Consider the following 25,786-nt stretch of genomic DNA (forward strand, 5'->3'; position numbering starts at 1 on the left):
TTTGGTGGAAAATTCTACTGTTCTACTGTTTAAAGCTTTTTATTATGGAAAATTCCTAACACACGAAAGTAGAGTGTGTAGGAAATGCATTTCTACCTGTCAGTCCCTCAGCTGCAGCAGTTAGCAACATCTGGCAATCTTGTTGCATCTCTCCCTCTCCCCCTTTCCAAAGAGCAAAATTTTACCCCAGAGTAGTTCAGTATGCATCTATACTTGATAAGGACCCTTTAAAAACTAGAATTTTGAAATAATTGTAGGCTTACATGAAGTGGCAAAAATGGTATGTAGTTTCATGTGCTCTTTTCCCCCAATGGTGACATCTCAAAATTGCTTTAGGACAATATCAAAACCAGGATGTGGACATTAGTACCATACTGTTAACTAGACAACAGACCTTATTCAGTTTTCACTGTCTTATGTGTGTGTAGGTCTATGCAGTTTTATCACCTGTAGACTGGTGTAGTCACCACCACTATCAAGATACAAAGTATCTCATTGCCTGGAGGGACCTCCCTGTGTTACCTCTGTATTTGTGTGCACTTTCCTTGCTGCCTCTGCCAGCCACTAATCTGTTTTCCATCTTTATAGATTTGTCATCTTGAGAATGTTATATAAACAGAACCAGACAGTATGTGACCTTTTGAGACTGGCTATTTTCACTAAACATAATGCCCTGAGATTGGTTTGGACTGCTGCCCGTATCAATAGTTTGTTCCTTTTCGTTGCAGAGTAGTATTCCATGGTCTGGATGTACCGGAGTTTAACCTTTCACCTGTAGAAGGACATTTGGATTGTTTCCATGTTTTGGTGATTACAAACACAGCTACTGTGAACACTCGTGTATAGGTTTCTGTGCGAATGTACGTTTTCATTTCTCTAGGATGAATGTCTAAGAGTGATTGCTGGGTTGTATGGTAAGTGCGTGTTAGTTTTACAAGAAACTGCCAGACTCTTCCAGAGGGGCTTTACCATTTTATACTCCCACCAGCAATGTATGTGAGAGCCAGTTTCTCTGCATCCTCACCGGCGTTTGATGCCACTGTTTCGTATTTGTATGTGGGTAGTGATGTCTCATTGTGGTTTTAGTTTGCATTTCCCTAATTGCTAATGTTGAACAGCTGTTTATGTGTTGGCCACGCTCCTTCTCGAGTGAAATGTCTTTTGTGCATTTTCTGACTGGGTTGTTTTTTGTTCTGTTTTTTGTTTTTGTGTTTTTCTGAGCTTTGAGCATTCTTGGTATGCTCTATATTCTAGATGCTGGTCATGTGTTGGATATGTGGCTCGAAGATACTTTCTTCCACCATGTGGCTTGTCTTTTCATCCTCTTCACAGAGTCACGGTGTGAAAGTTTTTACTTTTGCTGAAGTCCAGTCAGTTTTTCCTTTTACAGGGTCATGATTTTGGTGTTAAGTGTAAGAACACTTCAGCTAGCCTTAGGTTTCAAAGATCTTCTCCTATGTCGTCTAAAAGTCTTGTAGTCTTGCATTGTATGTTTAAATCTATGATCCATTTTTAATTAAGTTTTGTATATGGTATAGGGCTTAGGTTAAGGTTCTTTCTCTCTTTCTCTCTTTCTCTCTTTCTTTCTTTCTTTCTTTCTTTCTTTCTTTCCTTCTTTCTTTCCTTTCTTTCCTTCTTTCTTTCTTTCTTTCCTTCCTTCCTTCCTTCCTTCCTTTCTCTTTCTTTCTTTCTTTCTTTCTTTCTTTCTTTCTTTCTTTCTTTCTTTCTTTCTTTTTCTTTCTTTCTTTTCTTTCTTTCTGCCTCTGAATATTCAATTGTCCCAGCACTATTTATTGAAAAGATTATTCTTCCTTCATTGATAAACTTTTATTTTTACATACCCGCCATGCACCTAACAAAATTGGCAAGAATTCCTGTGTGCTATCTGTTTCAAAGATATCTTCTTTCAATCATTGGTTTGTTCGCATCAGGACCCAATAAGGCCCACACGTTGTGTTTAGTTGTAATGTGTCCGTGGCCTCTTGTTGTATAACAGCCTCTCGGCTACCTTTGCTTATAAGCCACTAATTCCTGGGAGACAGCAGGTCGCTGGTCCTGTAGGCTCTCCCGTGGTCTGTGGTATCATTTCCTCTGTTGTGCTACCCCCTGTATTTCCTGGATTCTGGTGGTTGGTTCTAGAGGCTTGTTTTGATTCCAGTTTCCTTTTGGGTGAGGGTCCTTCCTAGGTGGTGCTGTGTGCTTCCTGTGCACCCCACAAGGAGGCTCAACACTTCTGGCTGTCCCTCTTTAGTGATGTTGACCTTGACTGTGGGTTCGGAGGGTGCTGCCTGTTCCAACCCTTATTGACTTCCCCACCAGCCTCTTAGTGGTTTTATCATCCACCGATGATCTGTATCTATGTCCATTATTTGTGTTACAAGTTGCAAAATGGTCATTTTTTTGGTTGCGTTCTGTCTCCATTTACTGATGGGACTTGTGTAAAGTGGAACAGTCCCCCGACAATGATGTCGTTACCCTCAAGCATTATAGATGAAGCAACTGAAGCTCTGAAGCCAGCAGGCCATGGGGTCTGGCAGGAACCCGGCTTGGTAACTTCACAGCTGGAGCCTGGTTACGCTCTGTACAGACTCTGTGCTAAAGTCCCTGCTGCTTCGAAGCCTTCCCTGACCCTCTTCCCGGCCTTGGCCAAGGCAGTTGATGCTTCCTTGTGGTTCCCTGAGTGCTGGGCACTCATCCTTGTGCAGGGCAGTGGGGCAAGGCCTCCAGGTACCCCTGCTGCATAGAGCAGGCATATAGAGAAGCCATGAGTCCTTGAGGCCAAGGACAGGTCTTCCATGCCCAGCACAGCATCCAGAGGCCTCAGGACATGTTTGTTGAAAAGATGACTCCAGTGTCTCCCCTCAGGCTCTCTGCAACGGCCCTGGCAGAAGTTTAACATTCAGTCGATTAAGAAAATTCGGGGGGCTTCCCTAGTGGCGCAGTGGTTAAGAATCCGCCTGCCAATGGAGGGGACATGGGTTCAAGTCCTGGTCTGGGAAGATCCCACGTGCCATGGAGCTACTAAGCCCGTGCGCCCCAACTACTGAGCCTGTGCTCTAGAGCCTGCGAGCCACAAATGTTGAGCCCACATGCTACAACTGCCGAAGCCCGTGCACCTAGAGCCTGTGCTCCACAATAAGAGAAGCCACCTCAATGAGAAGCCTGTGCACCACAACAGAGTAGCCCCCTCTCTCCGCACCTAGAGAAAGCCTGCGTGCAGCAACAGGGACCCAACACAGCCAATAAATAAATAAATAAATTTATTAAAAAAAAAAAGTAAGTTAAAGAAAATTCAGGGGACCTGCCAGAGCATCTGGGGTTTTATGCTGCATCCGTATGCCCCCACCTCTGGCATGCTGGGCTGTGTTGAGAAAAGGCAGCCATGGGGGCCCTTTCCCCTGAGGAGCAGACCCCCACTTCTCCCAGGTCCAGGGCTCCACCAGGCCATTGGTCTGCTTGCTTGTGGAACCCAGGCAGGCTGAGGTCCTTTCCAGGTAGGTGCCTGCCCCAAGTGTGAAAAGATGGGACTCCAGTGTTCATCCCCTGCCGCCAACACCCACACTCTGTGGAGTTTGCAGGGACTAGTGCCGTGAGCTGCCTGGGGTCCTGGGGACAGGGCGAGCTCTGGGAGACAGCCTTCTAGGAACCGCCTTCACCTGCCTCTCTGGGTGCCGGGGACGCTGCGTCTATAAGCCAGAATGTTGCCTGAAGTATGAAAACCCTCAAGTCATTTGATGTGACCCCAGGAAGCTGTAAAACCCAGCTTTACATCGTTTTCCTCGTCTCTAAGATGCAGAGAGTGTTACTTCCTTCAGAGTTGCTGTGAGAAAAAGCATGAGATCGTGTTGGGGGAAATGGTTTGTAAACAGTGAGGGCCCCCCAAGAGCAAAGTAAATGTTTTGCAAATCACAGGGCCCCAGCACGAAACGTGGTCAGGCCACAGGTCACTCGCTGAGGTTGTGACTTCCCCTCCTGGAAAGTACCTCCCTCCCCTTCCTGCAAGACGTCAGGGCCCTGGTGAGACAGCTGTGAGCCCTGTCCTGGAAGGGGGCTCTGGAGCCCGAGGGCAGATCATCCATGCCCTGGTTGGTAGGTAGTAGGCACCTAAAGCATGTTATAGGACCTGGGTTTAAGCTCTGGGCCTAATTTGGAGGCAAGTCACCCGCCCTCTCTGAGTGGACTTCTTGGGAACCAGGGGACCTGCATAAGGAGGGCACCTGTGTGTGAGGGAGGGAAGCCGCAGCAAGAAACGGGGTGGAGCGTTCATCAGCTTCCATACACCCAATAGATGCCCTAGCGGGTTACCCCGGGGGTGGAGGTGGCGGGAGGGGCCAGAGCTCAGCAGTTTCCCCTCTTGGGGCGTCTTTACAGGGCCCTGTCAACACTGCCGTTAGTCAAGGACAGAACAGCCTTTGACACACCCAGCCCTCGCTCAGAAGGAGACGACGGAAGAATGTTTGTACTTCCTGCAGCCCCTCTCCCATTTCCTTGTGTTTATTCATTTAATTTGGGATGATAGGCAAAGATGATGATTTACAACCCAAATCTTCTTTTTTAGGCAATATTTCTGGCACTGGTTTTCAATTTTGCAGCCATACTTACAGGAGCTATTCTTAGACTTGTCACTGTGCCTCTTTTTCAAAGCACCACCAGTCTTTATATAGACACCTTCTCCAGTTTTGAGTTTCTTTATATAGATGCCTTCTCCAGTTTTGAGTTTTTAATCTAGATTCTTCTCTTGGTCGGTGTGTTAGAGATCATTTATTTTTATAGGAAAATAGAAATATAGAGGGCTTTCCTGGAGTAAAAACTTACAGCTAAGAACAAACACGGCTCAGAAGGGGGCAGAGGGGCGGGGAGATGGTGGGCAAAGAACCTCTTCATCACGGGCTCAGGGTGCACCCCAGGAAGGCCCAGAGAAACCTCCCTTTGGTGTCAGAATGTTTTGACTGAGAATGTCACCCCAGACTTGAAAGGGACTGGGAGAGGTCATCTGGGCTGGGCTCAGGGTTCTGGCTGAGATGGTCCAACTTGGGGGTTTGGCCGTTTTCTGGGTCAGGCAGTGAAGACCCTCTGGGCCCAGTGAGCCTGTGCAGGCACATGGCTGGTTGGGGTAGAGCTAAGACTCGAGCCTGGCCAGGGCTCTTTCTGCTGTCGCCTTTGCATGTGTTTGCATCAGTGGTTCAGTGGTCCCCTGGTCCGCTGCAGGTTAGTCTTCCTGGCCTCTGCTGCGAGGAGACTCCATGACCCCAGGATGGCATTGCCCAACCTGTCAACAGGTGGCAGCACTGAGAGGCACTTGCGTCAGGGCCGTGGGTCTCCGAAGCCCATGGATGCTGGAGTGGCCAGCCCTCCCAAGAGCAGTTCCCAGTGGTTCTGACAGCATGGCTTTGCTCTTTGAGAGTGGTTCTAGCTCCCGGCCTGGCTTTGGCCCCTGTTTGTAAACTTGCCAGGAGAACCCTAACAACAGCTCTTCCCACAACAGCTGGGTTACCTTCCCGCATGAAACCAGTAATTTGTTGCCAGCAGGAAGTGCGGGGCTGACGTGACAGCCCACCTGGAGTAACTGCTCGGGACCCTGGAGTGCCGTCCTGTGTCCCACCCACTCCCATCGTTATTTTCCCACCCGGATTCTTCCTTTATGCCAACCTCCTCAACTGTATTCTTTGCTTCTCTCTGAAGTACCTCAAATTCCTATTGAAATAAGGAGTGAAAATCAACAAATACTACAATAAATGGTATAAATGGCCTTGGTGCTAAGCTCGGTGCTGGGGATTCAAAGATGGAAATGTGGTCTTGCCTCAAAGAGTGGGTGGTCTTAGGAGGATAAACGTGAGCAAGCGACAGAACTGTGTTATGTGGAACAACAGAGGCGGGTGAAATGCATGGAAGTACCTGACCGGGGAAAGCGAACAGGGTGGGTTTTTAGGAAGAATGATACATGAGCTAAATTAAAAGGTGAGCAGTTTGAAGGTGGGGAGGGGCCACAGAGTCTCCAAAGCGGCACAGCTGGTTGGTGAGGAGTGGCTGTCAGCCGTTAGGGAAACTGGGGAGACATGGCAAAGAAGAGACACGCACCCTTAGAGGGGATGCCTCAGCGCTAGAGTGATCTTGCTAGACCCGGAGGGGTGAAGGTGGGCGGAGCCAGGTAATTACTGAACACCTGCCGTGTGCCTGCACCATTCCAAGTGCCAGAGACCCAGTCCTGAGCAGAACGGGGCCCCTGCCCTCAGGGAGCTTGTGTCTGGTGCAGGAGGCAGACGGTGAACGAACATGTGAGTCACATTCAGTTTGTCAGATGGAGTCAGATGGTAATGAGTGATCTGGAGGGAAATAAAGCAAAGCAAAAGAGGTCAGAAGTGCCTGGGGGCCTGGGGTGGGACTTCCCTGGTAGCACGGTAGTTAAGAATCCTCCTGCCGATGCAGCGGACATGGGTTCAAGCCCTGGTCCAGGAAGATCCCACATGCTGCGGAGCAGCTGAGCCTGTGCGCCACAACTACTGAGCCTAAGTGCTGCAACTACTGAAGCCCGTGCGCCTAGAGCCTGTGCTCCACAGCAAGAAAGCCACTGCTCTGAGAAGCCCACTCACCGCAACGAAGAGTAGCCCCCGCTCCTCACAACTAGAGAAAGCCTGCAGGCAGCAGCAAAGACCGAACGCAGCCCATACATACATACATACATACATACATACAAGTTATTAAAAAAAATAAGTGCCTGGGGTGAGGGAGGGCTTGCCGCATTTGCGTGGGTGGTCAGGGCAGAGGCCTAAAGGAAGTGTGGGAGCGAGCTGTGTGGCTGGGCAGAGACAGCCAGTGCAAAGGCTCTGTGGCAGGAACAGGCAGGAGGCCAGTGTGGCTGGAGTGGAGGATTGAGATGAGATGAGAGAGGGTGGAGGGCCCGTCGGGCAGTCTAGTGGGCCTCTGTAAGGACAGCAGCCTACACTCCCACAGAGATGGGAATTGTTAGAGGGTTTTGAGCCGAGGAGGGGCCCAATCTGGCTAATATCCTAGAAGGTTCTCACAGCTGCAGATGGCGGGGGCAAGGGCAAAAGCAGAGAGATTGGTCAGGAGCCTGTTCCATTAATCCAGGGGGGACACGCTGGGGGCTGGAGTGAGACGTGGTCAGGGTCTGCTCGTGTTTGGAAGGCGGACACGGAGACCTGGAAGGTTCTTTCTGACACTGCAAGGAGGCTAACACTGCGGTTCCCTCTCTCTAGGCCAGCTTGTCGCCTGCTCCGAGGGTTTCTCTCAGGAAGCCCCCTGCTGCCGGGCACCATGACCGTGAGGGGGGCTGCGCTGGCCCCGGATCCAGCGTCGCCCACAACGGCGGCAGCCTCGCCCAGCGTCTCCGTGATCCCCGAAGGCAGCCCCACGGCCATGGAGCAGCCTGTGTTCCTGATGACAACGGCCGCCCAGGCCATCTCTGGCTTCTTCGTTTGGACGGCCCTGCTCATCACCTGCCATCAGGTACCCAGGCCAGCAGGAGCCCCTGAGCCAGCGAGCCCCAGCCCTCCAGGACGGTCCTGAGAGGTTTCTCTCCAACAAAGTATTAGTGCGGCCAGGCCAGGCTACACTGCAGTAATAAATAAGCCTGAAATCTCAGGGCTTTCACCCCGGGGGTATCAGGTTCTTGCTCCGCCAGCCCAGTGCAGGTCGGTTTCCATTCTGTGACTCCAGCATGTTACAGCTTCAAGACCTTACCTGTCTGACAGCTGTGAGGAGGGGGGGTGTGTGGAAAGCACTCTGGGTATTTAACCTTCTCAGCCACAAATGGCCCACCTTTGGTGAGCCAGAAGTGGTCACGTGTCCAGCCTGAACTGTAGGGGAGCCTGGGAGCTGTGCAGGGGCACAGGATGGCAGTGACCCCTTTGCAGATGAGAAAACTGAGACCCAGAGAAGGAAGAAGGAGGGGAACTAGCTTCATCATGTACAAGTTGGTGGCAGAGCTGGCATAGAGGTCAAGTCCCCTATCCCCCTGTGTTCACCATCCCCGGGGAGGCTGCCATAGGCTGGGACGTGCCTTGGCTGCCCAAGGAAGGAGGGTTGAAGGTTGCCCAGCGAAGAGGGGAGGCTGAGCCTGTTCGGGTCCCCATGTTCCCCCTCCCTTCTAGAACCCGACTGCTTCCAAGGCGGTTGGCTCACAGCAGATGGGGAGTACTTTCTTCTCTTCCTCCCGAGCCCAGGGCTTGGCTGGGCCAAGCGTGAAGTCATGGGAGCGGAGACGCGAGACTCTGGCTGCTGGGACTGTGCATCGTGGTTAGAGCAGTTCTTGGCATTTATGTGCAGCTTTTATTTTTTCCCCTGCTTTCTAAAAACCACACTGCATTCTCCCAACTTCCCTGAGAGGCAGGCAGCACGCTGCCCCTGTTCAACAGATGGGACAATGAGACAGGCCATCATTGCAGCCACTCAGCCCCGAAGTGCTTCCACCTTCTGTGGAAGCGAGGGTCCCATCTGTCCCACCCTCTGCACCGTAAGTTAGTTAGGGGATGGGAATGGGGTGGGTGACCACCTGACGCCTGTGTTTTAGCTCCACAGCCCAGGGGCCAGGTGTTTAGAAAGGCCAGGCAGCAGAGGGACACGCACACGCATGTTAATAGCTGCCTCTGCACCAGGCATCCAGTTCCCAAACCTGGCCATGCACACGTGTCCCCAGGGAGCTTGTCACAGCTGTGGATCCCAGCATGTCCCTGACTGATTTGCACAGTCTTGGGTGTGACCTCGTGGCCGGTGTCTGTGAGGTGGCCTCAGCGCTGCTGCACACAGCCTGCAAGCTTCACGTACCCCTCGGTTGGATGCTCACCACAGCCTCACATCGGAAGCTGTGTCATCACACTTTACAGAGGAGGACGCCAAGGCTCGGGGTTGAGTAACTTGGTCCCAGCGCTTGTGAGGGCAGAGCTAGACACGGGGCCAGCCCCTCCTCCTGTGGAGCAGGTGGGCCGAGGCGGGCTGTGGGCTCTGGCTGACCCGCCCCCTCTGCCCCCAGATCTACATGCACCTGCGCTGCTACAGCTGCCCCAACGAGCAGCGCTACATTGTCCGCATCCTCTTCATCGTGCCCATCTACGCCTTCGACTCCTGGCTCAGCCTCCTCTTCTTCACCAACGACCAGTACTACGTGTACTTCGGCACCGTGCGCGACTGCTACGAGGGTGAGGATGCGTGGGCAGCACCGGGAGGGCCGGGGGAGGGGGGCGCAGAGCTGGGCCAAGGGCTGTGCACCCTCCTCATCTGGGAGCCAGAAGCCCCTCTTCCCACTTCCTCCCTGAGGGGCCACCCGTCACTTCATGACCCCCCTCAGGGTTTCCATCCAGGTACCAGCACATGTGTAACCAGAGTCTCACCTGCTGAGGCATTTTGCAATGTGGCCCCCAGACAGCTCCACAGACACCTGAGAGCAGGGACCCTCCACCTGTGTCTCATTTCTCAGTTCTGGTATCCCTCATGCGGGTGGCAGCAGCGAATAACTGGTCCATTTGTAGATAGAAACCCCAGGTACAGATGGGTGAGGGGCTTATCTAGGGTCCATGGTAAGGTGGTGGCAGAGCTGGGCTCCCTCCCTGCCTGTCTTAATTCTGAGGGCTTTGTCCCAGGAGACCATGCCACCCGGGAAGGTAACTCGCTGCCTTTCAGGGGGCAGTTCTCATGTGTGTGTGGAAGCATCACCCGCTTCTGTATCAAGCTTTAAGCACCAGCCAGGCCCTATGCTGGGCTCTGAGCAAGCCCGTCTTCACCCTGCTGCCCTCTGGGAGTCTGTGCCACATAAACGGTCAGCACAAAGAGACAGGGATGCTCTGTCCCAGTGGCCCTGGCCTGGGGCAGTGGGCAGGGAGCAGGGTCTTAGAAATGACTTGGCATCTGCCAGGTGGTACTGTGAATGGGCATTCATTCTGGGCGGAGAGGAGTCCCAACGTGGCGGGCCAGGAGGTGCTGGGAGCTGTGCAGGGGGCCAGCCATGGCCAGAGGAGAGGCCAGTGCCTGGAGGGGGTGGCCCTGAGAGGCAGGGACGGGGACATACACAGCCTTGCAGGATATAGAGGAATACATAGATTTTCTTTTTTTACTGGTGATACATAAAAATATGACATGATTGGAAACTGCAGTTTAGAAAATCTCCAGGTGATGAGTGGGTGAAGGAGGGGGAGGCCAGAGGCCCCAAGACAGGTCATAGGCCAGCACTGCTTTGGCTTGTACCCAAACAGGGCAGCAGGGGTGGGAAAGGGGGCCCTTGAATTCAAGATCCCTGCTCTGACACCCACCCTCCTCTCATGGTCCTGTGTTTTTCTGTTTCCTCCCCATACCTGCACTGCTGGTTTCAGGTAGAGTGACCAGACCTGGTTTTTCTTATGCCGAGGCCAGGTGGCTCTGACCATGACTGGTTATCTGCTTTCCAGACCCCAGAGGGTTTTGCCCCTGGCCCTGGGCTCAGTGAATATTGGGATGCAGTATCCTCATCCCCAAAGAAGCTGGAGTCTCTCTTCTCTTCCCACTTTGAACCTGTGCGTTCCTGAGGACTCACAGGGCACAGGAAATGCCTTTGGACTTGGCGAGGGAACACAGGCACCTAACAGGCACAGACTGTGCCCCACCGGCCCCTGCGGCCACGCTGGCCTCCTTTCCCGCCCCACCCCACCCCAGGTACATCAGTTTCCCCAGCGCCCGCAGAGCTCCTCCTCCTCCTTCATCTTGACTCCAGCATCTTCTCAGAAAGGCCTTCCCAGCCCCCTGTCCGAGTTCTCTCAGCCTCAGAGGGGCTTGCAGTTAAGCGCAGACAGCGTGTGAGCCTGGTTTGCTCTGTGTCGCTCGTGGACCGTCAGCATGACGAGAGCAGGAACGGGTGGAGAGCCCGTGAGACAGAGCTGGGCACGTGATGGGTGCTTCCTCCTGCTGTGTTTTTTGAATGAATAAGGGACTTTATTAAACACCTGCGACGTGTCTTGCGTTCGCCCACATGGGGCCTCATTGCATCCCCAGGCTGGCCCGGCTGTGTCAGGTGAGAACACTGTGGCCAGGTGGGGGACCTGCTCGGGGCATAACTGGGGCTCCAGTGCCTGATGTTCCTGGAAGCAGTGGAGTCCCCAGAGAAATTTGGGCACCTGGGGAGCTGTAAAGGCTGGGAATGGGAAGGGTGGGGCTGGGAACCCTTTTCCGTTCAGCTGCCAGCCTTGCACGGTGCCGAGGAGCTGCCTCTGCCTACTGGTTTCTTCAGAGGTAAAAAGCTGTTCCCACCCGGGGGCTGAGTGTGCTCTATGTGATGGGGGGCAAGTACAGGCTCCCTTCGCTCCAGGGCCCTGAAGACTGGGCACATGGCAGAAGGCGGGGGCACTGCTGGGGCCTCCGCACCATCCTCACTGCGGGCCCCAGAGGCAGCAGCAGATGGTTGGTGGCTCTCCCTGCCCCAGAAGCCCTTTTGTTCAGGCCCCGCCTGTCCCAGCCTTCTTCCCAGCCACCTAAAGGTCCTCGCAGGAAGCCTGCCGCCCTGCGAAGCACATCTCCTAGCAACGCTGTTATCCGCTTGGCCTCTCCCAGGGAGTTTACAAACAGCACAGCAGCTGCTGTGAAGTTCAGGCTGCCCCCGAGTTCAGCAGCTTGCAGTGTCTGAGTCAGTGGGCTTGGCCCTGGCCTGGCCGGTTCCCGCACCTCTGCTCTGTCTTAGACCTTCCCCCTTTGTGTTCTTAACTGCAGGTGCCAGCAGCTGCCCGCAGAGCGGCCCCCGCAAGTTGGTGATGGGGTGTGTCCCTTACAGTTCAAAAAGAGCCACCCCCCCCCCCCCATTCTTTCCCCTCCCACCCTTCCTCCTCAGTGTCCCAGGACCCAGGAAGGGACAGGAATCAGCTGGACTGGAGGCCTCTTATTTCAGACAGAGCCAGCCCGTCCCGCAGGCCATCTCAGAGCCAGACTCTGCTGGGCATCACAGACACATTTGCTTTTCTTTGCAACAAAATTAAAAGGACTAAAATTTTACTTTTAGTAAAGTAATACGTGTACGCAGTTGATACACAAAACTGTCCCGACCCCTCCTCACTCCCAAAGTCACCCTACTTTTAACTCAACCGGTTTCTTTTTCTAGAATAACCTGAAAATATGCTTATACTGTTGTTTCTTGGTTTTTCAATTTTATGTAGTGTTACACAGTAACTTCCTGCTGTGGAAGGTTTTGATTTCGGTATGTTACCTCCAACCAACCACACACACACACACACACACACACACACACACACACACACACACACACACACACGAGTTTTCTTTCCTGCATCTTTTCAGTGTGACCATATCATGATGTTTCTGTCTGCGTTCAGTGTGTGCACTATTATATGTGTGTAAATGTTGCTCAGAGCTGAGCCTGACAGTGTCCCAAGACGACATTTCCTTGTTCGACTTTGTTTTCCCTCTGGTTACTACTTGTCTTGCTTTTTGGTTTGCTCTGTTTTCTGTGTCTCTATCATTAATTTATTTCCCAAATGCTTCAGTTGAACAAAAAAGAGGAGCCCTTCTCTCAGTGCCGTCAGACACATCAGCTCACCTTCTCATTCTGGGTTTTCCGGGTGGCAGTCCTCCTGGAGCCCTGCCCTTGCTCCCGTCTGGACTGGTTGCCCTCGAGGCCTCTTACGGCTCAGCTCTTGTTCTGGGTCTTTCCTTCACCATCATCCCGGGAATCCTGTCGCCTCTCCTATCTGGAGTCACCTGTTCCATGGATGCCATCCTTCTCTGTTTGATGTTTGCTCTCTTTTTGGTTAGCACACATCTTCCAGGAGCTTCCTGAGGAAAAAAAGTTGCATGGGAGTTTTATTTTTTGAAATCTGAAAATTATCTGCAGATATCTCTATTACATGGTTCTATTCGATTAGTGTTCCGTGGGAATTTGATTCTAAATTGGAAATCATTTTCCCTCTGAATTTTGAAGGCATGTTTTTCATGGTCTCTTAGCTTCCAGTGTTGTTTTTGGAAGATCCTTAATGCTTATATGTGACCTTTTCCGCCCCCCCCCCCCCCCCCCCGACTTTTAGGATGTTGCCTTTATCCCCATTGTTCTGAAATCTCACAAGAGGCAGGCTGTTCATTGTGCCAGGCACCTGGTGGGCCCTTTCCGTTCAGTGTGGAGACAACTCCTGTCCTATGGTTCTGGGAAATTTTCCTGAATGTTTTTTTGATCATTTCTTCCCTCCACTTTATTGTCCGTTTCTGGAACTACTGTTAAGTAGGATGTTGCACTTCTGGATTGAGCCTCAAATTTCCTTTACAATTTCCCGGCATTTTCCATCTCTTTTTTGTTCTGCTTTCCAGGAGGTGTTTTTTTGTTTGTTTGGTTTGGGTTTTGTTTGTTTTTTTGTATTGTTTTTTCATTTTTACCTTTGAGCTTTATTGTTGAGGTTTTACTTCCTTTATCATGTTGTAAAATGTCATGAGCTCTTCCCTGTTGTTTTTTTCTTAGCCTTGTTCTTGGTATTGGTTCTTCTCTCCCTGGGGATGCTAATTACGGTTTTCTTTTGCTCCCTGCATTATCTCTGTCTCCTGAGTTCCTTCCATCTGTTTGTTTGCTTTGCCCTTTGACCTTTGGGTAAGAGGCTTGCTTCAAATGTCTCATGTCCTTGGCTATTTTTTATATTTAAAAATGGGGCTTACGTTCCAGGGACTCACTGGAGACCTGGGACATGACCATCTTCTAGCGCCCCATTCTCGTGCAACAGTTTTAACCTAGATCCATAAATTCTTTGATACTCTTCCCTCCAGTAGGAAGCAAAGTCAATTCCCTTGCCCTAGAGTGTGCACTGGACATAGTAACTGACTTCTAACAACGAGGGTATCTGGAAAAGGAAAAAGTAACTTTATGGTGAGGAAACTTGGTAGACACTGTCTTGCAGGTGACCAGTGTTTACAGCACTGGTAATAAGGCATATTGATATCATGTATCCCCTGATGTGATAAGATGAAAAGGGCACTTCACCTCTGTGGTATCTGCCCCCAAAATCTATAGCACAGTCTAATCCTGGGAAAACATCAAAGAAACAAAATAACCAGCAAGTACTCTGCAAAAGTTTTGAACTCATGAAAAACAAAGACCAAGGGACTGTCATAGACTGGAGGAGATTAAGATGTGACACCTAAATTCAGTGAAACATCGAGGACTAGATCCTGGAACAGAAAGAGGATATTTGTGGAAAAACTGGGGAAATTGGAATAAAGTCTATAGGTTATACTATTATACCAACGAGAACTTTTTAGTTTTGGTAATTACACAATGGTTAAATAAGGGTCTACAGGAACTCTCAATATTGTCTTAGCAACTCTAAGTATACAATTATTTCAAAATAAAATGTTAAAGAAAAGTCTAGTACATGAGAGAGATCATACAGGTTTATAACAACTTTATTCAAAAGAAGTGATATGCTGGGTACTGTATTCAAATGTATATAATAGAGAAAATCTATGTCATCTGAATAATTAAAATTTTTATTAATCTGAAAAAAAAAAAGAGCAGGGCTTAAAACTGCTAGGCCTCCTCCCAATTGGGTGATGGGGCGTTTCCTCTGCCATTTTCATGTGGTGGGGGGACAGGCACCAAATGAAGGCTCTTTGATTCTGGGCCTGTTTCCCCAGAGAATAATGTTCTCATCTCCTGCCTGGGAGGAAGGAGTGAGGGGCTGAGACATGGGTGCAGCCAGGAAAAGGCCCTGGACATCTCCCCTTGGTATTCAGACTTCCTCTCTATATTTTCTTTCTTTTCTTTTTTCATAAATTTATTTGTTTGTTTATTGGCTGCATTAGGTTGCTGCTAACGGGCTTTTCTCTAGTTGCAGCAAGTGGGGGCTATTCCTCATTGCAGTGCACGGGCTTCTCATTGCAGTGGCTTCTCTTGTTGCAGAGCACAGGCTCTAGGCTTGCAGGCTTCAGTAGTTGCAGCACATGGGCTCAATAGTTGTGGCTCACGGGCGCTAGAGCACAGGCTCAGTAGTTGTGGAGCACGGGCTTAGTTGCTCCACAGCATGTGGGATCTTCCCGGACCAGGGCTCAAACCCGTGTCCCCTGCATTGGCCGACGGATTCTTAACCACTGTGCCACCAGGGAAGTCCCCTTCTTTATATTTTCTGCAAGGCGCCTCATTGCTGCACTCAGCTGGGCCAAGTTCTAGGAGGACAGAACCATCTCCAGCTGTCTTAATAGTAAAAGGCTAAGAGCTCCATGTGGAGACTTTTAGCCAGTGTTTCTGTTTGCACCCCTGCCCACAGCCATCAGAGCTGCCTGGTGCACCCAGTGCTACGGGTTCCTGGGGTGCTCACTGGCTCCCTCCCATCCTTGGCGTCAGTACCACGCCGCATCTTCCGGAGCTTTTGTCAACATCCCTTGTCTGCTGCCTCTGCTGCCATGTCCTTGTCCTCGAAGATTTCTACCTCTCCCCCTATTTGTTCTCACTTCAGGGGCACTTCAGGGGAGAGTGGAGGTAAACCCTGTGAACTGGCGGTAGTGTTTCCCTTTTCCAGGGAGAAGTGAATGCCGTGGTTCCCCTGCTCTGCATCTCCCACCTGCGAGGGGCTGGAATTCACAGAGCCCGGGGATGTGCCACCAGGGCATTGAGGGCAGGCAGACGGTGGAGCCGGAGAATCTAGCCCTCTTACGTGCATTTAGTGTTTGACTGTGGTCGGCCTAGGAGGTAGCCCCTAAAGATGACTCTGAGACAGCCTGGGGAGCCCTGTGGTCAGAGGGGTGCAGGTGGCCAGAGCTCAGACAAGGGAGACGCCTTCCACAGGTGCTTCATGCAGGCACTGTTTTGTTTTCTTTTGTTTTTGTTGTTCTGAGTACTGTTTGTATGTCACTTCACAGTTCACCATGTATTTTTCATTACCGTTAGCTCATTCCCACCTCTCCTTACCTGGCGGGGTGTATATTATCACCTCCATTTTACAGATGCGAAAAAAAAATTCATGTAGGCTAAGAAACTTGCCCGAGTTACCCAGAGAGTAATTGCCAGAGACCAGACTCAGCCCTGGGTCTCTGAGGACCAGGAATTGCTCTGTGTCAGGCTTGGTGAGGGATACAGGATAAGTTTCTCCCCTGCAGAAGTGTGACCTCTTGTTAAGGGAAGAGATTTTATATGCATGAAAGAAACAAAGAATGATGCTTCATTCACCCAGTTTCAGATTTGGGACAAACTTAGTTTCCTGGAATCTGGCCCAAGTGAAACATCTTCCCAGGTAGGGAGAGTGCAGCCTGGATGAATACAGCTAAGGACCACAAAAAACCCAGAGGCCAGTGTGCTTCCAGGAGGGCTCACGGGCTGGTAGTGGCCGTTACTGGCCATGGCTCTGACAGAGCCAGGAATCAGAAGAGCTCAACCAATCAGAATAAAGACAGACATCCAGAAGAAGTCAACAGAGAGAGGGATCAGAATCAGTGTTCCAGGTGGCAAGAAGCAGCAATGAGTGGGAACAGCAAAGGACAGAAAAGCCACGAGGGAAGAGGAGCAACATGCCATCGGAGGGACTTCCCTGGTGGCGCAGTTGTTAAGAGTCCACCTGCCAATGCAGGGGACACGGGTTTGATCCCTGGTCTGGGAAGATCCCACATGCTGCAGAGCAGCTAAGCCCACATGCCACAACTACTGAGCCTGTGCTCTAGAGCCTGTGAGCCACAACTAGTGAGCCCATGTGTCATAACTACTGAGGCCCACGTGCACAGAGCCTGTGCTCACCACAACTAGAGAAAGCCCAAGTGGAGCAATGAAGACCCAAGGCAGCCAAAATAAATAAATAAATAATTTAAAAAAAAATTTTTTTTTTTAAAGTGCCATTGGAATAGCTCAGAGTCTGGGGACAGGTGCTTACCCACCCAGCTGTAGCACGTTGCATCCGTTAGTGATGATCGCCAGTCACTGAAAAAGTGGGAAGGAATGTTCAGATGCCCCTATTTACTGAGCAGAGACGATTTCTGTCCAAAGTGGTCAAAATTAAGTAATCCACAAGTTAATCTGAAATATGTGTTTCCAAATAACCAAAGTATTTCTGTGCAGCGAAGAGGGCTAGGCCCTGAGGCTGGCTTTACGTGCTGCCGGTGTGTGGAGGAGATGAACTTGGGATGGTTAGTGACCTGTAGCCAGGGTCACTTGCAGTAAGGGACTCGTGAGGACAGTCCCCTGCAGCTGGTGGGGACAGTCAGAGTGTCCTCTCTTAAAGCCCCTCGGGCCCCTCAGAGCTATGTGGTTGCAGTTGTCAGGCCAAGGGGGATGCTGGATGGGAGGCAGAGTGGAAAGTAATCCCTCGGTCTCAGCTTCCTGTCCAGGCAGCTCTTGGTGGGAGAAGTTGCCAGTGAAGAAAGAAAGCCTTGCATCTTGGGGTCGGAAGGGACACGTAAAATCAGAGCTGCTTGGAACTCCTTTAATGTCTCAGCTTAGAGGCTGCCCAGTCTCTGGTTGCATGCTTCTTCTGGCATGGAGCTCACTACCTCCCCTCTCTGAAGACTGCCTGTCAGAAATTATTTCTTATACTAAGCTGAAGTTCTAGAATCTGTCCCCGGGATGAGTGGGTCTTGTCTGACCCTGTGGACAAAGGTGGCCGTCACTTATATGAAGAGAATGATCCCTAATGGCTTTTCTCCAGGCCTCAAGTCTCCAGTACCATCCTCCTTTCATCTCCATTCTGGTCCTTTTCCCCTGATTGTGTGCATTTGTCTCTAGTTCATTTAAGATTTGGTATCTAGAATGGAGCTGAAAGGTCCAGGTACCTGAGTGTCCAGGGCAAGAGAGAGAGAGAGAGAAAACCCATCGCTTCCCTCATGCTGGGTGCTCCTGGGGGTCCCTTGGTCACTTGTATGTCTGGGGCCTCTCCAGGGGACCAGAACTGGAGCTGTGGTCAGAAGCGTGGTCAGGCGACAGGGCTGAGAACCCCACTCCTAATATTTTATGCTCTTCTGATATCCAGGGCCAGCATCTCTCTGTGTTTGTTCCTGGGGTGTGCATTGAGCTGTCCATTTCAAATACGCCTGCTGGGGTATGGGGGTGGTATTTTGCATGGCTCTGTCATTTCCTAGGAAGGACATTGATTTGTCCAGATGGTCAGTGGGTCTTGGTGTGGGCTGGCTGAGTCATTCTCGAGGAGATTCTGTGTTTTCTCCCTTCTCTGAGATGCAGTATTGACTCACTAATGATTCCTTAACGGAAACCATCAGCAAATTGGTATTTTACAGACTGTCTGGCCCCAGAGCACTGTTAAAAGGTCAAAAATCCTGAACTGAGAGAAATGGATGAAATTTGATGATCTGACCAGTTGAATGCAGAGCTGCATATGGACAGACAGCTGGACCACGTAATTCAGGAGCGTGTTGACGTGTGTTGTGACACAGGAAAGGATGTGAGCTCAGGCACCAAGCTCTTCCCAGGAGTGGACTGCAGGATAGCCTAGCTTGGTGGTTTTGGACAGAGGGGCTGATGAGCCTTCCCCTGTGGCCTCTCCTGAGGGTTTTGTCTTTGGTGTCTGGGAGTCTGATTATCTTGGAACAGGTGCAGCTTCCCAGCCTGTGAGAGGGTGAGCTCCTTGAGCCCAGGACTGAGTGTGGGCCGTACCCGCCTGTCGCTATGGCCTGTGTCCATCCATTCATTCCTTCCATATTGACTGAGTGTGGAAGTGCCGGGCCCTTTAGTAGTTGCTGGGGGTGAGCCTCAGTTGCTGCCTGCGAGGTGTTTACAGCGTATGCAGAGGACTGTGGACTGCTCACTGTGAGCACAGCCTTATAGATAAGGCATCACACTCCCACCCCTAAGCCCCATCCTCACAGCAGCCCCACCAGGAAGGAGCTGTTGTTGTCCTCAGCTTAGAGATGAGGAAACCGAGGCACAGAGCCCTTATGCAACTTGCCTGGAACCACATAGCTCCTAAGCAGTGGAACCACGATTCACGCCCAGGCAGTCTGGCTCCAGGCTCCATGGCTTTATGCTGCCTCCTGTGCTCGAAGGATCAGACAGATCAGCAGAGAGATGGTGGGGTGTGATGTGAGCATGGCGACAGGACAGGGGAGGCTCCCGAGGATGCGGTGGCATCTCAGCTGGGTCTGCCTCTGGGATTTAGCAGAGAGACCGGGATGTGCCACCAAGGGGAGGTGTGAGAGATCGTGGCTCGTCCTGGGAACTCCGGAAGTGGTTTTGTGTACATTCCACTTGTTGTGGCTGTGTACATAACTACCCCAAAACACCTAGTGTGAAACAGCCATTTATAATGTTCGCGGATACTGCAGGTCAGGAATTTGGACAGGGCGTGTTGGGGACAGTTTGGCCCTGCTCCGTGATACCTGGGCCTCCGCTGGAGACCTGAAGGCTGGGGGAGGGATCATCTGATGTCTGGTTTACTCACGTGTCTGGCAGTTGATGCTGATGTCAGCTGGGGCCTCAGTTCCTCCCACGTGAGCCTCTGCATGTGGACTCTCCACGTGGGCCAGCGTGGGCTTCCTCGACACGTGGCGGCTGGGTCCCTGGGCAAGCATCTCAAGAGACGATGAGCCAGAAGAAAGAGGCCTTTTCTAACCCCAACATCAGACATCACAAAGCTTTGCTTCCGCTATGGTCACCCCAGTTCACCCAGATGCAAAAAGAGGGAAGAAGACCCCCATCTCTCAGCAGAGGAGTGTCAGTGTCATGGGATGTGGCTGCCTTTGGAAAATACCATCAACCACAACATAGCTGGACCCAGACTGGAATGGACACATCCACTCCACTTGGCCTTATATGGCTTTGGACAAAGGTTATTAATTAGCAGGCTGACATCAGATTTGGCTTGGTGCCCTCCCCCACACCCTCAATCCCTCCCCACCCCCCGCCTTCAGATGCCCCAGAGTTCCTGTCAGTGGAGATTCCTGCAGCCTTGAAACATCCTGAGCGGCTCCCATGCCACACAGGCAGCACGCAGGGCCCTCAGCCCCGTCGGGACAGCAGGCCCCTAAGGAAGGTGGGCAGATACACAGTAGTGGCCACAGCAGCCAACGCTGAGTGCTGCGCACTCTTCTGAGCACTTTGCATACTCACCAAAACCCCACAGCCTCCTAACTTGATAGGGGCCCTTTTTGTCCCCATGTAACAGATGAGGAAACTGGGCTGCAGAGAGGCTCCCGGCAGGGCCACATTGCAAGCCCCTCTGCTGTGTGTCTCGCGGGGGGAGTTGGAGCACAGATGGTGGGTGCTATGGGGCATGTTTATGCGGGATGCCACTTGGGTCCCTGTTCCCCAGCCCCAGATGTGAACCCTTAATAGGTTAGAGCAACTGAGGGGTGTAAAGCCCTCAAATATATTCCTTTCCAAGTGGCTGAAGGCTAACTTTTACCTACAGACGTATGGCCAGGATTTCCTGTGCTCCGATTCCAGGCAGTCATGCGTTTGGGGTGTGGTTAGTGTATGGCGAGGGCTGGGTCCACGCTCAAGCGAGAAGCAGCTCCCAGTCAGTGATCACACTGGGGGGTGGGAAGGACTGCACAGCATCTGCAAATCAGGTTCCATGGCTGGGGATGCACGGGCCCCCCGTGGTGGCGGCCGGGGACTTCTCAGGGTGGGTGGTGTCTGGCGGGTTGATGGTACCAGGAGTGCAAAAGGCAGGGTGCCCAGGCACTGGGACCCACGAGGGCAGGAGCACGGAAGGCACAAGACCCTGCCGAGGGGAAGGGGGCACCCAGTGTTGCTGGGAAGGAAGTGTGAGGGGTGGGCATGGACCAAGCCACCTGTTGAGAGATCTTGAGCTGAGCCAGGGGCTGCCCTGGGGGACCTCGAGGGCCTTTCTGCTGCACAGGGATGGCGCGTCAGCTGAGAAGGAGCCCGCTGGCTGCGGGGCTGCTGGTGCCTCTCCCTTGATGCTCTTATCCCCTGTCCCCACCTTGACCCTCCCTTTGGCCTCACTCCTTTGCTGGACGTCTCTCCTGTTCCCCTGCTCTAGGCCCCTGATCTGTCTTCTGCACTCTTTCCTCCGTGGCGTTCTCTGCTGTGCTGCTCCCTTCCATGCCAGGTCTCCCTGGCTCCTGGCTCATCCGTGTGCTTCTAGCACCCTGCCAGCAACAGCCTTCATTTGTGGACCCCACAGAATTCCTCTGACCAGGAGACCAATTACAACATAGTGCTGTGTTTATAGCATTTACAGCATACTTCTACGGTGCCATTGGCCACTGTTGCAAATTTTGTATCTTTGTGGGTGGTGTCAAGCTGTGTGCTGATTCAAAACGAGCTGGCCCAGCTTCCTAAGACATTTGCACTGTATTTTGTGCACCTCTGGTAGGTTTTGTTATAGCTTAGCATGCTGTGCGCACTAAGATGCTGCTACATGCTGTCCAATGCGTGAGGATTCGATCTCATTCTTGCTGAGAATCTCTCCTGAGATCCCTCTGGAGAATGGTTTATTGTTGCTTTGTCATAAAGTTGTGATCTGTAACACACAAACAGAAAAGCGCATAGAGCTAATAAATAATTATAAAGCCAAAACCCAGAACGCACACACTGCCTGCTCCCCAAACCCCCAGCAAGCCCGTCCACATTCCCCCTCCCCCAGCTCCCCATACAATCCTGAATTTGGTGGTAATCACTTTCTTGCCTTTCTTTGTGGTGTGACCAGCAGTGTGTGTGCGCATCCCCAAGCAGCATGATTTAGCTGTGCCTGATTTTGATTACAAGTGAAATATTCACTGCGGACTCTTACATCCCTGAGGTCTCCCTGTTACTGCCTGTGACTGTGGTTCTTTCACTTTCGGTGCTGTTTAGAATTCCACCATCTGTTTATCCATCCTGTTGATTTGAGTGGTTTTCTCTGGATGTTGTTTTCACAGCCTTGGTCATCTATAATTTCCTGAGCCTGTGCTATGAATACCTTGGGGGGGAAAGTTCCATCATGTCAGAGATCAGAGGGAAGCCCATCGAGTGAGTATGAAGTCCCCCTGGAACCCCCCACACCACCCTGTTTCCTGGGCCTGACATTCTCCGAGCTGTCCTGGCGTCATCTGGTCACACAGACCATCTCTGCCCGTGACCTTGACCTGCTCTGCCTCTCCCGCATTTCCTGAGCGAGGCCATTCATTGGGACTCTTGGGAGGGCCTGTCTGGCTCTTTCTCCTTCTCTCTCTTCCGGTCCTTTCCTGTTTGCCTGTTTCTCCCTCCTGTAGTTTTTATATTCAGTGCCTTTCAAGTTGGTTTGTTACCCCAAGCAGTGTCGCCCTGCTTCTGCGTACCCCTGTGCTTGGCCCCATGCTCTAAGACTGCCCAGGATCCAAGCCCCATCCACCCCCACCCCCCCCACGGGCTTGTCTGCATGTGAAGGAGCGTGAGGGCAGCTCCCCAGCCTTACCTTCCCGAGTCCGGCTCATTGCTCACCAGCCCCTTCTCTGCTTATCTCTCACAGGTCCAGCTGTATGTATGGTACATGCTGCCTCTGGGGAAAGACTTATTCCATCGGATTCCTGCGGTTCTGCAAGCAGGTGGGCACCCCTAGCAACGGCCCTGATCAAGAGCTGCGGGCTGGGCATCAGGGGCCTGGGTCTGTGCCCTGGCATAGCAGCTGCAGGGGCCGTGCTGCCCCTGGTTGATAGAGTGGCAAAGGTGGGCGTAGCGCCGAGAGGACCCTGCTGCAGGGCCCATCTGCAGGGTTCCCGTTTCCTGCGAGGCACCCCACGCCCCAGCACCCACTCCCCGAGCTGTTAGGGATGCACCTGCCTTGGGGGGGGTGTGTTCAGAGGGACGGCAACAGGCGTCCCAGGAGTGTCTGATGCAGCCCTGGGCAGGAAGGGGTCCCAGAGTCTTGCTCACTTTGACTAAGTTGTGGTGTGTGTAAGAGTCCAAGAAAGTGCCTTACGTTTCTAGAATCTCAGTTTGCAAACTTCTGATCAGCTGCAGCTAGAGGCCAGGAGGGTTTCTGCATTAAAGAACATAACAAAACAGGCCTGTGCAGCCTCTGGTCCCTTCCCCCATTTTCCACTTGGCAGGCAGTCCAGCGGCTTCCAGTTTCCAGAGCTGCCCTCCCAGTGGTCTCAAGTGGCCTGGGGGGAGGCAGCGTGGTGTTGTGCTTAAGTGCGTGGGTTTGGGTGTATGACCATCTGAGTGTGAATTCCAGCTTCTCCTCTGACTGTGTGACCTGGGATAAATTACGAAACCACTCTGAGCCCTGGTTTCCTCTTCTGTGAAATGAGCATAGTGATACTTACCTGAAGGGGTGGTTTGAGGAACAGGTGAGGGAAAGCCCTGAACACAGCCCTGGCTCAGAGCCCGCTCTCCCTTGTTCAGGAGGGAGTCAGGTGCCACACCCAGCTGGCATGACCTCAACTTAGTCTCCTCTGGGCCTCCGCACGGCCGGTCAGCCCGTCCAGCATCGTGCAGCGTCATGACGAGGGGAAATGAAACCCACAGCCCAGCACCGTGACCTGCTGGAGGGCTGGCCTTTCTGCTCCCTTCTGGGTGGGGCCACGCCCCCCGGCGCAGGCACACCCACAAAGCGCTGTCTGGTCGCCCCAGTCTCCAGTTCTGCTTCCAGATCCTCCTTCCCTAGGGTGTTTCTAAATTCAAAACTTCCCCACAGGACCTGCGAGGAAAGAGTTCAGACTGTCCTGGGTTCAGGGTGGGGCCTGTGGGATCCATTGTTTACAGTGTTGGCCCAGCTGTGACTCACTGCCGCCTTTGATGATTATACTGTGTACGAAGTTTTGACCCCAGATCACTAGCTCGGTTGCCTTATTGTAAATTATTCCCCAGCCCTGTGGGCTCGGATGTTCTGCTGCTGTTCCTGGAGTTAGCAGGGTCAGTAGTAAAGGAAAGAACTAAAGGGGTGACCCTTTCCCACATGAGAGAGGACACTGCAGCATTGCCATCAGGGCCGGCGCCCGGGTCTGAGTCTTCTGGGGTGTTTGCCTCTTTTGCCACTTCAGCTTCTCCATGCCTCAGTTTCCTCATTTGTACCCTGGGGAGGACTGCATCACGGGGCTGTCCTGAGCACGAAGTGAGCTGACCCAGGGCAACTCGCACCACTCGCACGGGACACGCTGCTACCCCTCCCTTTCCCCAAAGCATGCTGGTCCCGCTTCCTCTTGGGGGGGCGGATTGTGGGGTTTGCTGACAGCAGCATCGCCCGTCTAGCGCGTGTCACACACACCTCTCCTCCCGGTGGCCCCACAGCTCAGGCCGCCTCAGGCTCCCCTGCAAACCTCACTCAAGCCCCTTTCAGGACAGAAACTTTGGGTTCCACAGGTTACTTCTCTGCTCTGGGGTCCTTGCCCCATTTGGAGCCACACTAGCTTAGCCTTTTAAAATGACTCCCACCTCTGCAAAAGGGGCCTTGTGGCTTAGATTTATTTGGTTTCAAGAGAATGGTGCTTCTAGTGATTTTATGGGCGCCATGGGTACCGCTGGCGTTAACTGGGGCCTCTGTAGGGACTTGTGGAGACCTGGCTGAGGGAGTCTTTCAGTGGCAGCGGTCTCTGATGAGTGCTCAGAGGGGGGAGACCTCCCAGGACACTCTTTGCGGTCCTGTTCTCCAGTCCCTGCGCAGCAGCTGTGAGACACAGGGCTGGTCACAGCCGTCTACTGTGTGCAGCCGCTCAGAGGCTGAGTGACCGCCCACTTGGGCTTTCGCAGCTGGTAGTTGGTGAGGTCAGAATTCAGACTCGTGTCAGGACTCCAGACCTTGGGCTTCGGGCTGCTTCCTATTTTGTGCTCCTAGAGGGTCATCTCCATCCGCAGTAAGATCCCAGCTCGACATAAACCCTGGACCCAGCCCCAGAGTGTGGGGCAGGGAGCCAGACCTGGGGTGGACAAGGGGACCCTCCCCCGCCTCTGCTCCCAGGGGGCCGCCTCCCCGCTGCCGCCCCTCCACCAGCACTCGGCCCTTTGCACTTGTGCGCTCTCTGCCCCTGGGCCTTGGCATGAGCTGCTCCCTCTGCCCATCCCCCGTCTCTGGCACTTTGTGGTGGCCCCTCCTCTGGTGGAATCTGTCTCCTGCGTGTCCGCCATTCTGCCTTCACACCCTCCTGTCTTCTCACGCAGCTGCATTGTCCTGTTATCATCTTGTGTATTCTGCCTCCCCCTCCAGACAGCAGTCCCCCGGGGGCGGGCCATTGGACCTCCCTGTCCCCTGGCATCCAGCACAGGCCCAGCCGCCAGCGGAGGTGCTCCTCCCGTGGTTTCTGTGCCCACCCTTGACTCCTGCCCTCCTCCCCACAACAGGCCACCCTGCAGTTCTGCGTGGTGAAGCCACTCATGGCCGTCAGCACCGTGGTCCTCCAGGCCTTCGGCAAGTACCGGGACGGTGACTTCGAGTAAGCGGCGGTCCCCCCAGGCGCGTGTGGGAGGAGAGGGCGGCTCTGCCCAGAGGCTCTTGCCCTGGCTGGGGGAAGGGGGTGGCCGCAGATTGGCCCCCCACCCGTGTCCTTCCTCTGAGTGGAGGCCAAGCCCGAGCCTGGCAGTGGCGCCATCGCACTTGGCCCTGCCTCTGGCACAGGAGTGAGGGCTCAGCGTCTGTCACTGTCAGGCTGCAGAGTGGTGCTGGGGGCAGGAGGGGCCCATGAAGGCACAGTGACCATTCCCAGGGCAGGGGGCAGGGGGTGGGAGGGCCAGAGCCCTGAGAGGCCCGTCTCGCGTCTCCTCTCCTGTGTGAACTGACGCACACACAGCACTTTGGGAGGTTAGTAAAAGTGACACGTGTCCATGTGGCTGAGCTTACGTGCTCTTCCAACACCCTCCCTGTACCCCACACGACAGCCCCCAGGGGTCAGTGAGCAAACAGAGGCTCAGAGGGGACATAACTTGGCTCAAGTGAGAAGAGCAAAGCTGAGCTTCGGGTCC

General features: G+C 52.8%; 1 protein-coding gene across 1 annotated transcript in view; it reads left to right on the plus strand.

Moving 5' to 3' along the window:
• TMEM184B (transmembrane protein 184B) overlaps nucleotides 1-25,786 on the plus strand; it is a 48,607-nt gene that overhangs the window by 16,175 nt on the left and 6,646 nt on the right. The window contains exons 2-6 of the mRNA XM_057743099.1: nucleotides 7,218-7,467; nucleotides 8,990-9,155; nucleotides 21,790-21,880; nucleotides 22,359-22,434; nucleotides 25,169-25,260. Of these exons, the coding sequence (XP_057599082.1) occupies nucleotides 7,276-7,467; nucleotides 8,990-9,155; nucleotides 21,790-21,880; nucleotides 22,359-22,434; nucleotides 25,169-25,260 (617 nt within the window). The 5' untranslated portion in view covers nucleotides 7,218-7,275. The remainder of the gene's footprint in view (nucleotides 1-7,217; nucleotides 7,468-8,989; nucleotides 9,156-21,789; nucleotides 21,881-22,358; nucleotides 22,435-25,168; nucleotides 25,261-25,786) is intronic.

Source organism: Hippopotamus amphibius, chromosome 7, assembly GCF_030028045.1.
Source record: "Hippopotamus amphibius kiboko isolate mHipAmp2 chromosome 7, mHipAmp2.hap2, whole genome shotgun sequence".
NCBI classification, from domain to species: domain Eukaryota; kingdom Metazoa; phylum Chordata; class Mammalia; order Artiodactyla; family Hippopotamidae; genus Hippopotamus; species Hippopotamus amphibius.